This window comes from Planococcus citri, chromosome 5, assembly GCF_950023065.1.
Source record: "Planococcus citri chromosome 5, ihPlaCitr1.1, whole genome shotgun sequence".
NCBI classification, from domain to species: Eukaryota; Metazoa; Arthropoda; class Insecta; order Hemiptera; family Pseudococcidae; genus Planococcus; species Planococcus citri.
In genome coordinates this window covers 64906235-64924074 of record NC_088681.1, presented here as the reverse complement: position 1 = coordinate 64924074, position 17840 = coordinate 64906235, and the positions used below count along the sequence as shown (strand labels likewise).

Sequence of the window (17840 nt, the reverse complement as noted above, 5' to 3'; positions counted from 1 at the left end):
AATTCGAACTTTTTCGCAAATTTAGCGAGTAACGACTTCAAAGACGCTCGTAAACACACTGATGTTTTTAAATGTTGAAAAAAAATGAATTCCAGTTCTTAAAAAATTACTTTGAACAAAGGAAAGAAAGTAGAAGAATTTGCAACATTTTTAAATTCGATTTTTTTTTTTTTTTTTAATACCTACTCGTACATGTATTGTTTAAATGTCACATGGAATTACAAATACATAAGTGACTTAATATCAGTAAATAATACATCATAAATTAAATCATTGTACTTACATATCTCGAATAAATTCAAGTAGATAAGAATAATTATTTTCTAAAAAAGGATTTTGATTACGACAATAAATTTTATGTAATAATGATCTAGAGTTATTAAATTTTAGACAATCAAAATAAAAACGACGAAATTTTTTCAAAATTCCACTAAAAAGGGAAACGAGTAAATTGAAAATTCCAAGTCTGATTGAAAATAAAGCAGAATTTTTTAATGAAATTGTTGAAAAGCAGGACTTACAGGACTGTTAGCGACAGGCTGTTTTTAACCGAAGGCTATAGATACTGAGGTTGGGGCGATCTTAGATCTCGAAGTTGGAATTTCAAATGTGAAGATTGTCGATACTGTATTCCAAAGTGTTTAAAACCCGAATTTGAATGCCGAGTGCCTGAAAATTCAAGCTAGAGGGACACTAGATCATAATGTACTTGTGAATACGAATCATGATTCCATTTTGAAATTCGAATGTGATTCGATTCGAGATTCGAATAATTTCATCAGATGTGATTCTTCTTAAATCGAGTTTCCATCGTCAATTCTGATCACAGGATATTGAGGTCGATCTCATTAAATTTTTTTGGTCTTTCTTTTCAACTGTTTTTCACACCAACCTCGACAATTTTTTGCACTTTTAACAAATTCCAAAATTTGAATGCAATTTCAACAATAGGCTATTTCGTTGATTTGGATAAATTACAAATTTTGAAAATGGTTCATTTTGAAGTTGAAAATAACTCGAATCTGTCACTCGCCATTCAAAACAAACCGTGAATGTCCACAAGTTCTACATACATATAAAAATCGTAAGAGTTGATGAGAATTCGTCACATGGACGCTTATTTGAATATCTCGCAAAATCATAAACTAGCTGAAACCCGCAGGTACGAGTGAAAGGAGCTTGGATACATAACAAAATAAATGATTTTATATTCGAGAAATTTGAAACATTTTTTTCAAGAATTTTAATCGTAGCTAATAGCGATTTACTAAAACTTATAGCACAACGAAAGCATAAATGATAATATATCAGTTAATCAAAAGAACAAAAAATACATACAAAACCTAACAAAACTTAGAGTTAGATTGAGGAATAAAAATCGCAAATTCTCTGGCTTGATTTTTGATGGCCATCTGGCTCTACTACGAAGTGCATGCTTAGTTTGAATTCTTCAACTCTTTCGTTACTTCCCAAGCACCATAATAAAATCGAGTTGAATACATTCTTGTCGAATGTGTCATCACAGTAACGCGCATTCTTAGTCAAATACTGTTTTAACGAATCAATCAAACTCATTTTGACCTGCATTACGGTGTTATCCATTGAAACAAGGGCAAACTCAATAAATTTGATGATCGTTTCCGAAGCACATTCTGCGTAGCAAATGACCCCCGATAAACTCTCCATAAACGAAGGCGACGAGATAAGCCAATCTTTAAAATTGGTAGAAACATCTTCAACAAAGTCATTAAATTCCTCGATTGCGCAGACAATCGAACTAAGGTTATTGGGATGACAAGGTTCATCGTGAAAAGCAGAATACAGGATTCGTTGTTTAAAGTTTCTCGTTGCTTGCAATTCAGGACAACAAAAATTCATAAAGGCTTTCAATTCTCTCAAATAACCGCTTTCCAATAATGTAACGCAGAACTCAAGGACTTCTCCGCTTCTAACCATAACGTTTTGCTTGAACTGATTCATCTCATCTTCGTTCTCGAAGCATAATTCCATCACTCCTGGCAAATCTTTGCTTCGAACCACTTCGATTAAAAAACTCCAGCTGTTACGCCAGAATAAGTTTCTTTCTTCCAAAGATGCATCTTGTAGAATAGTCAACGGCAACTCGACGTTTATCTGATTATAATCATAAAACGGGTCAATCGCGCAGTCAAGAGAGATAGCTTCGAACCAGCTGCTGTCGGATGAGATAACTCTGATCACTGATTGTTTCAAATTAAGCGGCGCATGATTCCATACATGCAAACTCAAATATTGCCACTTTTTCATGTCAAAGCGCTCATCATCAATACCACACTCCAATCCAAACATACGAATGATGCAATTTGTAAAATCACTTTCCCTTACGATGTTCCAAATGTGGAACCAAGTTCTCAGGACGACCCATTCATCACAATAAAGATTTACAAACACGGTATACAAACGATTGCCATTACTATCGTCAAAGAATTCAACAAGCTGTCGATCATCCAATTTCGGTAAAATAAATCTAACAAAATTATAATTTAGAAGCTCGTCAACATCTCTTTGTAATTGATTTTCGTGAGGTATCCGATTCCAAAAATACTCGACCGAAGGTCTATTATAAGGCATCCAAGCCATCAACATTCTTTCGTCAACAGTTTCTCTACTCATGGTTGGTATTTTGTCCAACTTATTCGTGAGACGGCAAATCCAGTAATACGATTGCGGGCATTTGTCAAAATCGATAAGATCTACGTTCATGTTTCTCGATACAGATGGCCAAATTATTCTGATATCGTCTTCGAAGAAATACATGCAAGCAATTATGAACTTCATTTCCGAATTGAATCCTTCACAACGCATCATACATTGGGCTGTCCTCGCGTAATCAATAGAGCCATCATAATCGCACACGAAATCATCGAAGTCTTCTAAAACATAGTTCTCGTGACTGTACTGATAACAAAATCCCATATCATAATGATGAGTTCGCCAATATTCTATCGAATGCCTAAATCTTGTGGAAACTTCTTCGATCGTCTTGTAAATCGTGGACGGTAAATCAGGAAGCATAGTTTTCATCCAGGTATTTTCCAGCCAGCGTGGGTCAAATTCTTTCAATTTTTTACTCGTGCGATATTCATTGATTTTATGTCGCCATATTTCGAGGCTGACGACGATAGCTGACAGTTGTTTCAGCGAAACTGGAGTCGGATGAATAATATCGTACACTTTTGAGGTGACTTCGGCCATTTCTAGTTCTTGGTGTTGTTGAGCTTCCATTTGAACCTAGAATGAATTATAAGGATCGAATTAATGATATGAGAGGAACAGGCGACGAAAAATGAGGAAAAATAGAAGAACAAAATCTGGCACATACTGATCTAAATTTAATAGGTAATAAGTACATGTTAGAAAGGAACGTTCAAACAATTCTTCAATTTTAACAGGTAAAAAACTTTTCAGACTGATCAAAGCTGAATTTTGAAAGAGCAAGCCGAAATGCATCACCAGCCAATACTTTAGGTTAGGTTCTGGAGTTAGAGCAGGCAAATAGCGGTATTAAAAAGGAAAAAATTGGCACATAAATTTTTTCTTCGGGAATGTGTTCAGATGAACCCCCTGAACTACCAAAAAAAAACCCGAACCTCCTAACCCTGGAGCTAATTTTAACACTCGACTTTTCATGATTTTTCAAAATTTGGCCCCTTTTTTGGAGCGAAGAGGAACATTGTGAGAGGGGACCCAAAAGTAAGTTCATATTTGTGCTTGGCGACCTCAAAAACATTCCATTTGATATATCACTCGACTTTTTGATGATTTTTTTGAAATTTTGGCCCCCTTGTTGGGGCCCAGAGAGACATTGGAGGGCGGGACACAAAAAATAAGTTCATATTCGTACTCAGCGACCTCGAAAACATACCATTCGATATATCACTCGACTTTTCACAATTTTTCAAAATTTTAACCCCCTTTTTGGGTCACAGAGGGGTTTTGAAGAGTTGGACCCAGAAAATAAGTTGGTATTCGTATTCAGCGACTTCGAAAACATACCATTCGATATATCGCATGTCCAGATTCGTTTTTCAAATATATGATTCAGTTGTGTGTTACTTGAAAAACCAAGCATCCCCCACCAACCCTTTGGGAGGGCTGAAGACCAATCAATGGTGGTGTGATTAATAGTTGGGTGAGTAGACTTTGTAAAAAAAAATTGAGCGAAAACGAATGATATTAAGTGGTAACTTTGATCAATTTATTGGACTGACTTTTTTTTCAAACACCTACTCTTTCCACCCCTTTTTTCAGACACCCCTCTTGAGGGGTGGGTATCGAGCCTAATATCAAATTGTCGAGAATTTGAAGGGGAACATTTTTAGTCATGGTAGTTTTTCTCGTAAACCTAATATTTTCGGAGTAAATCGCAAAAAACGTGAATCGGAACCGGTTTTAGCCCCCTAAAAAAATTAGCTCCAGGGTTAGGAGGTTCGGTTTTTTTTTGGTAGTTCAGGGGGGTTCATCTGAACACATTCCCGAAGAAAAAATTTATGTGCCAATTTTTTCCTTTTTGCTCTCGCTTTTTTACATTATTTTCCTGCTCCAAAGTGAGATTTTATAGAAGCCAAATTTGTGCCCAAAAATCGTAAAAATCAAAACTTCACCGTACCTCTACCTACCTACGTAGAATGTTGGTATGTACCCTATTTTAGACCCTACGAATCGACTGGAAACACTTTCGAGCTGTTTTTAGCAGTTCTGGAATCTCCACCAGATTTTCTTTGGCCCAATGAAGTTGGACTACCCACTAAAATTTTCTTTATACGATAATATTTCAACATACATATGAGGAGCTGAGAATCAAAACTCACATTTGCCACCATAAACGATTTTGAGAAAAACGCGAAAAACTGAGTTAGTAGTGTTGCCAGTTGAAAAAACTTATAATACCAAAATGAATCATTAGATAGCGCTACTAGAACACGATTCCCTGTGTTGACTGATTTTCACCTACCTCCCTTCTGCTTTAATATCCAGACAAAGAATGGCAAATGTGAGTTTTGACTCCAAGATTTGCAATCAAATTTTTTTTCACTGTTTTAATTACGACGATAGGGAAAAGTTTGATAACAAGCTGAATTTTGGTACACGGGGGTTTTTTGATACGCTGAACACGAATTTGGGGTGTCCAGGTGAATCCGGTGTACGCTTCCCCCTTTTTTGTGGACCTTAAGCCCCCAAATTTGTTTTTTTGCGTTTAAGTCCGAAAATATGCAATTTTATGCAAGATTTATGTTTTTTGGGTCGCAGAATACGAATTTGACAATATTTTTTTTGTAGGGGTGGGGGATGAGGGGGTTAGGGGGGCGAGAAATTCAAAATTTGACTATAATGATGTGTGATATGTCGAAATGTATGTTTTTGAGGGTGTAGATCACGAATTTGACAATATTTTTTTCGTAGGGGTCAATGGTGGGGGCTGAGGGGTGAAAATGGTTTAAAATTCAAAATTTGACTATAATGATGTGTGACATGTCGAAATGTATGTTTTCGTGGTTGTAGATCACGAATTTGACAATATTTTTTTCGTAAGGGTTGATGGTGGGGGATGAAGGGGGTGAAAAATTCAAAATTTGACCATAATGATGTGTGATATGTTGAAATGTATGTTTTTGAGGGTGTAGATCACGAATTTGACAATATTTTTTTCGTAGGGGTGAATTGTGGGGGATGAAGGGGGTGAAAACGGTGAACAATTCAAAATTTGACTATAATGATGTGTAATATGTCGAAATGTACCAAGTATGAATAATTCAACTGAAAGTGAGTAACTTTCATCAATTTACTCGATTTTAGTTTGTTATAAAGTCATTATAGAGGTTTAATTTACGTTAAAACTCCGTGTTTTGCCTATTCTGCTACATAAATAGGAATAGAACAAATTTTTGCACGTAGATGCACGGGAAATCCCAGGGGCTAGTACTTCAGATAGTGTATTTCAAGATGTCATTTGCCATTTTTGCCCCCGAATGCCCCGGCGACGACAACAGTCAATTATAGTGAAAAATCATGGTGAATTTTGTTTAAATGTTACAAATTTTTTCTTCCAGGGACTTTGACGGCTCTCCAATAGAAAATTCTCCATCCCCCACCCTTCACCTTTTCTACACCTTCAAAAACATACATTTTGACATATCACACATCATTATGGTCGAATTTTGAATTTTTCACCGTTTTCACCCCCTTCATCCCCCACAATTCACCCCTACGAAAAAAATATTGTCAAATTCGTGATCTACACCCTCAAAAACATACATTTCGACATATCACACATCATTATGGTCAAATTTTGAATTTTTCACCCCCTTCATCCTCCACCATCAACCCTTACGAAAAAAATATTGTCAAATTCGTGATCTACAACCACGAAAACATACATTTCGACATGTCACACATCATTATAGTCAAATTTTGAATTTTTAACCATTTTCACCCCTCAGCCGCCACCATTGACCCCTACGAAAAAAAATATTGTCAAATTCGTGATCTACACCCTCAAAAACATACATTTCGACATATCACACATCATTATAGTCAAATTTTGAATTTCTCGCCCCCCTAACCCCCTCATCCCCCACCCCTACAAAAAAAATATTGTCAAATTCGTATTCTGCGACCCAAAAAACATAAATCTTGCATAAAATTGCATATTTTCGGACTTAAACGCAAAAAAACAAATTTGGGGGCTTAAGGTCCACAAAAAAGGGGGAAGCGTACACCGGATTCACCTGGACACCCCAAATTCGTGTTCAGCGTATCAAAAAACCCCCGTGTACCAAAATTCAGCTTGTTATCAAACTTTTCCCTATGGAATTTTGCAAACAAAACCAAGTTTTCATCAAAACTCACATTTGCCAATGGCAAATGTGAGTTTTGATTCTAACCCTTGGTTTTGAAGGTGAATTTCACACCAAAATGACTTTGATCCAAAAAAACCGAATATGTCACATTATAGAGTGTAAAACGGTATATCCAAATCTGCCATAAAACGGTATTTTTTTTTTTTGGCAAATGTGAGTTTTGATTCTCAGCTCCTCATATGTACTGAGTCGATTAGAAGAAGCAATTTTAAGCTGTGTTGGAGTCTCCAGCCGTAAGTATTTTGAAAATTCAAGATTTTGGAAAATGCACGAAATCTGGCACATGCTATTCCAAATTTAATAAATTGCTTTGCACACGGTCATTAAATTTTTTTTTTTTAAATATATAAGCATTCATCATATTCTATCATAGGCTACGTACCAAACAGCGGTGCTGTTTAGGAAATTTATCAATAATTTTCAAAGCGTCCCATAAAATTTCAAGTTAACATAGAAGGATCTTAAAAGTAATGCCACCTCCTTCCTTGCCAAAAAGTACCACGGTTATAAAATCACTTCAGCAGAATTTCAAAAATTTACTATTTAAAAAAAGTTTAGGGTGTCTACTAAAAATGTAAAATCCAGAAAGCTCAACTCCTGCCTTTTTCGTACTCTAAAAATGAAATTTTGTACCTCGCCAACGTCGTACAATCTACCCATAGTGAACCTCCCTCCCCCTCCGCCCAAAAATAAAGTCTTCAAGGTGACCATAGATTTTCAAAATCAGGGTGTCTAACAAAATTTGAAAACTAAAAAGAAGTACCTTAGAAGTACCTTGGAAGGACCTTTTGGAAGGTACCAACTGATAGCCCCCTAATTTATTTTCACGAAATTGCCAAAAAAAAAAAAAAAACTTTAATATTTAGATAGACCTGATCAGTTTCTTTTCCAGGGTGTCCGGTATAGCTATATCAAATCCAAAAAACAAAAATTCGTACCTTTTTCTTATCTTTTTTTTTCATATTTTTTTCACTCGCCATATTTTCAAGTTCTTTGTAGACATACAAATTGAGTAATTATTGGGAAACTATTTTAATAAAAAATTCTAATATCAGGGATTGTACTTAAATTTTTCTGAAAAAAGTAACTTCAGCAACCAAAAAGTAATCAAAAAAGTGATTAAAAAAATTTTTAATGTAAAAAACAGAGGTGAGCATAAAACTTTCCATACAAAACATTACATTTCATTTTCAAAGGCGTGACGAATCGATGTGTGGTGGAAGATGGGGGGGGGGAGGTGAGACTGAGAAATTCTTTCAACTTTTCGAGTTAAAGTTACCCAATTATTTACTCTACACCCCCCCTTTCCCAACAAGATTTTTCCAACTAACTGGCCAGACGTGGTTCGAACCATTTTATAAAAAGGGAAGTTGGAAACAAAAATATCGAATAAAATTTTTTTTGAATTTTTTCATTGATTGGATTATGTTTTTGGAATTTCTCGAGTTGATTTTTCTATTCTAGGAAATGTTTGAAAATTGATGTAGTAAAATTCAAATCTGATCGAGGGATGCGAGGGTGACAGCTGTGAAAAATTGATAATTTAAAACGTAAAACGCCATTTTTTATGCAAAAACTTGATTTCTGATTTTGATTTTAAATGACAGAATTATTTGAAACTTTGGAAAAAAGAAGGACCTTCGGGCAAAAAGAAGGACTTTTTACTGACTTTTTCGAAAAGAAGGACCCATAGGCAAAAAGACAAACTTTTACTGACCTAGAAGGACCGGAAGGACCGTTAGACACCCTGAAAATATTCTAATAGGTGATTATTTTTGACATTTTTCCTCATGAAGGATAATAAGATTTCAAGATTCACCCTCTCCTCCTCGCCCCTCTTTGTCCACTTCTACCTAGGTGGTCAAATTCTCGCCTGTTTAGGTAACCGCAACATCGTTTAGGAGACGGGGGAAAATTTTTTTAAAAATGCTTATTGTTTAGAAAGACTCTGCCCATACTTGAATGAAAAATTTTCAAAAAATTTTCTAATGACATCAATTTCTCATATTTTTTAGTTTTTCCCAAATTTGGGGGTCTCCAATCTCCATACAAGAGAGCCAGCATAATTTGGAGGCCCGACAAAGATTTTCCCTTGAAAAGGGGGTTAAGTATGTAAAACAATTATTCTAATGAGAAGATGAGATATTTTCAAAAAATTTTTCCTGATGATTTTGATTTATTCTCATTTTAAAATTTTTTTTTTCAACGTCGAAGGGCTTCTCACAAGGGAGCTAATATGCTTTGTAGGGCTGGAGAAAGTTTTTTCCTGAAAAAGATATCATTTGGAAAAATTCTGACTCAGAAACAATATCTAAATTTTCATAAATTGCATTGTTTTCTCATTTTTTTGATTTTTTTTCAACAGTGGGGGAGGGGGGTTAATACAGCTGTGATTCAGCCTCCATTCAAAATCAATTGTTCTTAGTTTAAAACTCTCAACTAACTACTTGATTCAACATTAAGCTATATGAGAAAATGTCAACTCGAGTAGATAATATCGTCTAGAAAGCCGAAGAAGCTTTCAACCGCGGTGGATTGTATACATCCACAACAGAAACTATCTTAACACAACCTAATTGGCTGTGTTTATTTCATGAATCATGATTCTCAAAATATGTATTATAGGTTTTGCTGATTCACTCATTTACTATTCGAAGTTGGTGTTCCCCATACTCTATCCGAATTGAGAAAAAATTGCTGGATCCCAAAAAGCAGATCACTGTGTACTACGTGCCAATTGCAAATATTACAATGGCGGTCCTTATAAGTATCTATCAATTCCTCCCTTAACAGAATTTTGAGTGAATCAAAGCAGTCCATTTTCCTGATGTGATATCAGCACTTTTGATCCTTTACACATTAATGATAATGGAGTCCAGAAAAAAGTACTTGTTTGTATGTATTTTCATATTTTTTATAATTACTTGTGAATTTGATTTAGAGCTGCTAGATGATATGTCAACTCAAGAATTTAGATGTACTCAACTTTTCAAAATTTTATTCCATAATGCACAATGCCTGAATTTGTTATCAGTGATAGATAGAGATGTGCACTTTTCAGAAAAGTAATTTTAGTGAAATGAAAAGTGAAAACTTCATTGAAAAGTGTGAAAAGTTGTGAAAAGTGTGAAAAGTAAATTGTGGGGTAAAAGCTTCAAATTGACGTATTTTTTGCCTATATAAGCCACACAAAAAAAAAACAAAACCATATTTTTTCACCTACTTCATCAAAAAGTGGTAGTTTTGAGCTTTTCTAGAGCCTCCAACATTTTTAGATTTTTCTGTTTTGAAAAAAATGTTGTGAAAAATATCAAAATGCAATTCAGCGCCCATATATGGGTGCTGAATTGCTAAGGTTGAGAAGTGGAGAGTGAAACTTGATATTTGACTTCATTAATGAGTTCAGTGTTCTCTGATGAGTAAATTGATTGGTCACTCGCTTTTTTTTTTGAAGTAAATTTTATGTAATAATAATCTATAGTTATTAAATTTTGGAGAATCAAATAAAAACGACGAAATTTTTTCAAAATTCCACTAAAAAGGGAAACGAGTAAATTGAAAATTCCAAGTCTGATTGAAAATAAAGCAGAATTTTTTAATGAAATTGTTGAAAAGCAGGACTTACAGGACTGTTAGCGACAGGCTGTTTTTAACCGAAGGCTATAGATACTGAGGTTGGGGCGATCTTAGATCTCGAAGTTGGAATTTCAAATGTGAAGATTGTCGATACTGTATTCCAAAGTGTTTAAAACCCGAATTTGAATGCCGAGTGCCTGAAAATTCAAGCTAGAGGGACACTAGATCATAATGTACTTGTGAATACGAATCATGATTCCATTTTGAAATTCGAATGTGATTCGATTCGAGATTCGAATAATTTCATCAGATGTGATTCTTCTTAAATCGAGTTTCCATCGTCAATTCTGATCACAGGATATTGAGGTCGATCTCATTAAATTTTTTTGGTCTTTCTTTTCAACTGTTTTTCACACCAACCTCGACAATTTTTTGCACTTTTAACAAATTCCAAAATTTGAATGCAATTTCAACAATAGGCTATTTCGTTGATTTGGATAAATTACAAATTTTGAAAATGGTTCATTTTGGAGTTAAAAATAACTCGAATCTGTCACTCGCCATTCAAAACAAACCGTGAATGTCCACAAGTTCTATAAAAATCGTAAGAGTTGTTGAATTTGTCATATGAACGTTTATTTGAATATCTCACAAAAATCATAAACTAGCTGAAAACCCGCAGATACGAGTGAAAGGTGCTTGAAAAACAAATGAATGATTCGATATTCGAGAAATTTGAAACATTTTTTTCAAGAATTTTAATCGTAGCTAATAGCGATTTACTAAAACTTACAGCACAACGAAAAATAAATGATACATATTAGTGAATCGAAAGACCAAAAAATACATAGAAAACTTAACATAACTTAGAGTTAGATTGAGGAATAAAAAATCGCAAATTTTCCGGCTTGATTTATATGACCATGTGGCTCTACTACAAAGTGCAGCTTAGTTTGAATTCTTCCACTCCTTCATTACTTCCCAAGCACCATAATAAAATCGAGTTGAATACATCCTTGCCGAATATTTTATCACGGTGACGTGCATTCTTAGTCAAATACTGTTTTAATGAATCAATCAAACTCATTTTGACCTGTATTTCGGTGTTATCCATTGAAACAACGGCAATATCAATAAACTTGATGATAGTTTCCGAAGAAAATTCTTCTGAGCAAATAATTTCCGATAAACTCTCCATATACGAAGGCGACGAGATAAACCAATTTGTAAAATTGGTAGAAACATCGTCAACAAAGTCATTAAATTCCTCGATCACACCGAGAAGCCAACTAAGATTACTGAGATGATACGGTTCACCGAAAAAAGCAGAATGCAAGATTTGTTGTATAAAGCTTCTCGTTGCTTGCCATTCAGGACAACAAAAATTCATAAAGGCTTTCAATTCTTTCAAAGATCCATCTTTCAATAATGTAACGCAGAACTTCAGGACTTCTCCGCTTTTAACCATAACGTTTTGCTTGAACTGATTTATCTCATCTTCGTTCTCGAAGCATAATTCCATCACTGCTGGTAAATCTTTGCTTCGAACCACGTCAATTAAAAAACTCCAGCTGTTACGCCAGAATAAGTTCCTTTCTTTCAAAGATGCATCTTGTAGAATATTCAACAGCAACTCGACGTTTATCTGATTAAAATCATAAAACGGGTCAATAGCCTAGTCAAGACTGATAGCTTTGAACCAGCTGCTGTCGGATGAGATAACTCTGATCAACGATTGTTTTAAATTAAGCGGCGCATGATTCCATATCTGACAACACAAATATTGCCACTGTTCCGAGTCAAAGTGGTCAACTTCAGAATTATACTCCAATCCAAACATACGAATGATACAATTTGTGAAATTACTTTCCACTGTAATGTCGCTAATGTGCAACCAAGTTCTCAGGACGAACCATTCATCGCAGTCAAGATTTACAAATATGGTATACAAACGATCGTCATTACTGTCATTGACGAATTTATCAAGCTGTCGATCATCCAATTTCGGTAAAATGAATCTAAAAAAATCAGACCTTTGAAGCTCGTCTACAGCCCTTTGTAATCGATTTTCGTGAGGTATAAGATTCCAAAAATACTCCATGGAAGGCCTATTATAAGGCATAGAATACCAAAACATTCTTTCATCAACAGTTTTACCCTGCCAGATTGGTATTGTATGTAACTTATTCGTGAGGCGACAAATCCAGTAATACAATTGCGGGCATTCGTGAAAATTAATGTAATCCAGGTTCATTTTTCTCGATACTGATGGCCAAATTCGTCTGATATCGTCTTCGAAGAAATACATACAAGCGATTATAAACTTCATTTTCGAATTGAATCCTTCACAACGCATCATACGTTCTGCTGTCCTGAGGTAATGAATAGACCCGTCATAATCGCACACAAAATCATCAAAGTCTTCTAAAACATAGTTCAAATCACTGTATTGAAAACAAAAGCCTGTACTGTAATGCTCAAGTGTCCAACATTGCATCGAATACCCAAATCCTGAGACAACTTCTTCGATCATCTTGTAAATCGTGGACGGTAAATCAGGAAGCATAGCTTTCATCCAGGAAGTTTCTCTTCGCAGCCTGCATGGGTTAAATTCTTTCAATTTTCTACTCGTGCGAAATTCATCCACTTTACGCAGCCATATTTCTAGGCTAATGATGATTGCAGATAGTTTTTTCAGCGAAACAGGAGTCGGATGAATAATGTCATACACTTTTGAGGTGACTTCGGCCATTCCTAGTTCTTGGTGTCGTTGAACTTCCATTTGAACCTAGAATTGTAAGGATTGAATAAATGATATGAGAGTAACAGGCTACGCAAACAAGGAAATAATAGAAGCACAAGATCTGGCACACATGGAGTTCATTTTTCGATTTTTTGATAAGATTTTATAGAAGTCAAAGTGCTCAAAAATCAAAAAATCTAAACTTCACCATACTACCTACGTAGTACGTACATACGCAGAATGTACCCCACGAATCAACTGGAAACACTTTCGAGCTATTTTTAGCAGTTCTGGAATCTCCAGCAGATTTTCAAAAGTTGAAGTTTCCACAGTAGGTAATTTTGCCCAATGAAGTGGGACTGCCTAGTAAAATTTACTTTACATCATAATATTTCACCATACTGAGTTGATTAGAAGTAATTTTAAGCTATGGTGGAGTCTCCAGCCGTATTTTAAAAATTCAAGATTGTGGAAATATGCCTTAAAAACTGTCCGAATCAGTGCACAAAATCTGGCATATGCTATTCCAAATTTAATAAATTGCTTTGTACACGGTTTCATCAATTTTTTAAAAAAAATACAATATAAGTATTCATCATATTTTATCATAGGCTACGTATGTACTAAGCAGCGGCGCTGTCTAGAAAATTCATCAATATTTTTTAAGGCGTCCCACAAAATCTCAAGACCAGATAGAAAATTGAAAACTTTGTTAATAAGTGAGTCAGTATTGGCAATTCATAAAGAAGAGAGAGAAACGATTGTCGAATTGGATGCTAACTTCCAAGTGTAAGTTTTTCTATGATGAAATCGAATTATTGGGCTACAAGGTAAATGGAGAGAAAATCAAGCCAATTGAGAAAAATACAAGAGCAATTCGGAATTTTCCCAGACCAATCACAGTGAGAAATGTGATGTCATTTGTGGAAATGTGCTCACATTAGGTATAGAAAGTTTATCAAAAATTTTGCAAAAATTTCAAGTTGCCTATCTAAACTCACTAAGGGTGATGTGAAACCTACTACAAAGGTCAAATGGAAAGAAGAACATGAAGAAGCATTCCAAAAATTGAAAACTTTGTTAACAAGTGAGCCAGTTTTGGCAATTTATAAAGAAGAGAGAGAAACGATTGTAGAATTGGATGCTTCAAGCATGGCCAGAGGAGGGGTACTTTCACAAATCAATGAAAAAATTGGAGAAAAGTAGGTACCCAGTTGCTTACTTCAGTAAAAAGCTACAACCTAGGCAGAAAACATACTGTGCTTATGACCTTGAACTTACAGCAATTCCTCACCAAAAATACCACGGTTAAAAAATTACCTAAGCCAAATTTCAAAAATTTATATCTAATTTTATTAAAAGTTTAGGGTGTCTACTGAAATACAGTCGGCCCCACTTATTATGGTCGCATTTGTCAGAGGCAAATTGATTTTATTAGGCGGGTGATTTTATAAAGCGAACTTTTGAAAAAACACAATTTTCACATAAAAAAATTTACTACAACTTCACAATGTACATGCATACTAAAAAGATGGATTAAACGATAGGTACTCCCAAATTCGCTATTTAGGTACATAACGTATCTATTTTTCAAATTTTCAAATGTTTAGACCTTTTTCCTTTTATCATCACTAGAGAGAAAGTTGTTAGAAATCAAAATTTAAAAATAAGAGAAGTGAAAAATTCCAAAATTTTTTATTTAAAGTATGAAAAAACAAGCCATTTTCCCAAAAATACCTCAATATTTTCACCAGGGCTTAAAACCATTTGGATTTTATTGGTTGTTGTGGTAGGTGGTTTTTAAAGGACTCAAAAATAAATGGTTTTTGGTTATGGTTTCTGAATTGGTTTTCAAATCACAAACCATAACGGTTCCAATTGGTTTTAAGGTTTAGGTTTCAAAGTTTTTCTGGTTCTGGTTTTGAAATGGTTTCAATTTTTTTTAATAAGGTGTGGATGTGGTTTTGGTTCTGTAATAATAGTTTTTTTTTGCGGTAGTGGTGGTTTTTCACATCAAAAACCATTTCAAATTTTCAAATGGTTTTGGTGGTTGTGGTGGTTTTGATATCAAAAACAATTTTGATTTTCAAATAAATTTATACAAAAACTAATTCAGGACTACTAAAAGTATGATTTGAGACAAAAAACCAGAAAATTTCCATCACAGGTCTGAAAAAATTGAAAAAAAATAGCAAAAACCAAAAAGAACCATTTCATGAATTGGTTGTAATTGGTTATGGTTACATTTGAAAATTGAAATGGTTGTTGTGGTTGTGGTTTTCTCCAAAGAACACAACTTTTGGTGGTTTTGGTTGTTTCAATTCAAATTTTTTTCCCAAATGGTTGTTTTTAAATGAATTGGTTTTCATTTTTTTCAAATATATTGGTTTTTTGTTGTTGTTGTTGTTTTTGAAATTTACAAAAAGAAGTTGAAATGGTTGTGGTAGTGGTTGAAAGTTAAAACCAATTAAAAACAATGGTTATGGTGGTTTTATTTGGTTTTGGTTTTGGTGGTTTTAAGCCCTGATTTTCACAAAATGATTCTGCTAAGCAGGGAGTTTGATTACATTAAACGAGTGATTTTCTGTGTAATTAGGTACAAAAAATCGGGACCAAGCCATTTGGTTGCATTAAACGGGTGATTTTATTAAGCGGATCCATAATAAGCGGGGCCGACTGTAGTAAAATCTAGAAAACTAAACTCGTGTTTTTTTCATGTCTTTTTTGTACCTACTCCGACCTACTCCCATAACAAAATGTTGTACCGCGTCAATGTTGTAGTCTTGTTCTTGTAGAATCTACCCAAAGTTAATCCCCCTCCCCCTCTGAAAAAATGGACTCTTTAAGGTGTCCCTAGACTTTCAAAATATTCTAATGAGGGATTTAATTTTGATATTTTTCCTCATGAAGGTACATAAGATTTCAAGATTCATCCTTTTCTCCTCGCCCCTCTTTGCCCACCTTCTACCTAGGTGGTCAAATTCTCGCCTTTTTCATGCCGGTAAACATGCAAGAGACTTTGTAGCGAACCAACATCGTTGAAGAGACCCGTGGAGAAGTTTTTTTTTTAGATACTGTTTAGAACAGGGACTGAAAGTTAGCCGAAAGCTGAAAGCCAAAAGCCATAAAAAGCTGAAAGTTTCATATTTCTCACCAAATTTTGGAAGTTAAAAGCTAGCCAAGTTTCATTTGAAAAAGTTAAAAACCAGCTAGAAGTTTCATTTCATACGGCTTTTTACCAAGCTTTTTTCATGGTTTTGGTTACAGTTATATTTCTACCAACAGAATTTTTAACATTTTTTTCTAATTAATAAATTGAGAAATTGGGCTCCGAAGTATTGATTTATCATTCTAAAAATATGAATGTGAAATTTTTATTCGTTTACGAGAAAAATTGAATCAAAATTTACCACTTAGTCAAGTGATCCAGTAACATGTAACTGTAACATCTATGAATACAGCCTTAGTTATTATTCACTCAAAATTTCAGCTTTCAGCTTTTAGAAAAGCTGAAAGCTAGCCAAAAGCTAGCCGAATTAATTGCTAGAGCCAAAAGTTTCAGTTTTTTCTTTTGGAAGTTAGAAGCCGAAAGCCAAGTTTCATTTTGAAGCTTTCAGTCCCTGGTTTAGAAAGATTCTGTCCATACGTCTCGTTGGATGAAAAATTTTCAAAAAATTTCTAATGACATCAGTTTTTTAATATTTTTTTGTTTTTCCAAAGTTGGGAGCATTTCCATAGAAGAGAGCCAGCATAATTCGGATACCCGATGCCCAGCAACTGATTTTTATTTATTCTCATTTTTTCTGATTTTTTCAACGTTGAGGGGCTCCTTACAAGGGGGCAAATATGCTTTGGAGGGCCGGATGAGGGGTTCTAGCGGATGCTATATTTTAGTTATGTTTATACTTCGCGAATTCAATAATATTTGGCTAGTATGTTTGTTATCTTACATATTCAAAAGTATTTGTTTATTGCTTTCAATATGAAATAAATACTAAAGATATGAGAAGGATCTTTTTTAAAAGCGACAATTCGCCCTCGTTTGTTCCTCCTTTTTGTTATGGTAAGGCTGTACATGGTTGAAAGAGATGGAAGTCACTTGGCCAAAGGCAAGGCAATCAATTTACAGTTTTGAGTCCAAACCTGAACCTGAACCAGTACTTAATTATCTCCCATAATCAGAGTATTGCAGCTAGCTGAATCCGAAAGCCGAATTTTAGCCGAATTTTCCTTCAAAAAGCTAGAAAAAAATAGCTATCTGAAGCTGAAATTTGTTAGGACTAAACAGCCAATAGCTAAAAAAATTCAGCTATTTTACCACTTTTCCCACTCCCTTCATTTGTGATAATTTCATGTGAAATTCTAATAAATCTGGAGCAATTTTGCTTTTAAAATTTTCATTTTTCTAATTTTTCACATGTAATAAGATTTTTTTGTTGTTTATGTTGTTTTTCCCAAATTTTTGTTAAACAATGAATCTGATGTCATTTTCAACGCTATTTTCGGGCTCAGTGTGAAATTTTAATGCTCATAGAGAGGTATATTGTTTTTAAATTTGGTTAGCTTTTAGCTAGCCAAATAATAGCCGTTAGCTAGCTCAATTTTTAAGCTAGGCAGTAGCT

General features: G+C 34.5%; 1 protein-coding gene across 1 annotated transcript in view; it reads right to left on the bottom strand.

Annotated features, from left to right (window-relative positions):
* Nucleotides 1-1184: 1184 nt before the first annotated feature.
* The window catches only part of LOC135847732 (uncharacterized), a 39898-nt gene continuing 23242 nt past the window's right edge, over nt 1185-17840 (bottom strand). Inside the window, exon 3 of the mRNA XM_065367408.1 lies at nt 1185-3270. Within this exon, the coding sequence (XP_065223480.1) occupies nt 1360-3264 (1905 nt within the window). The 5' untranslated portion in view covers nt 3265-3270 and the 3' untranslated portion in view covers nt 1185-1359. The remainder of the gene's footprint in view (nt 3271-17840) is intronic.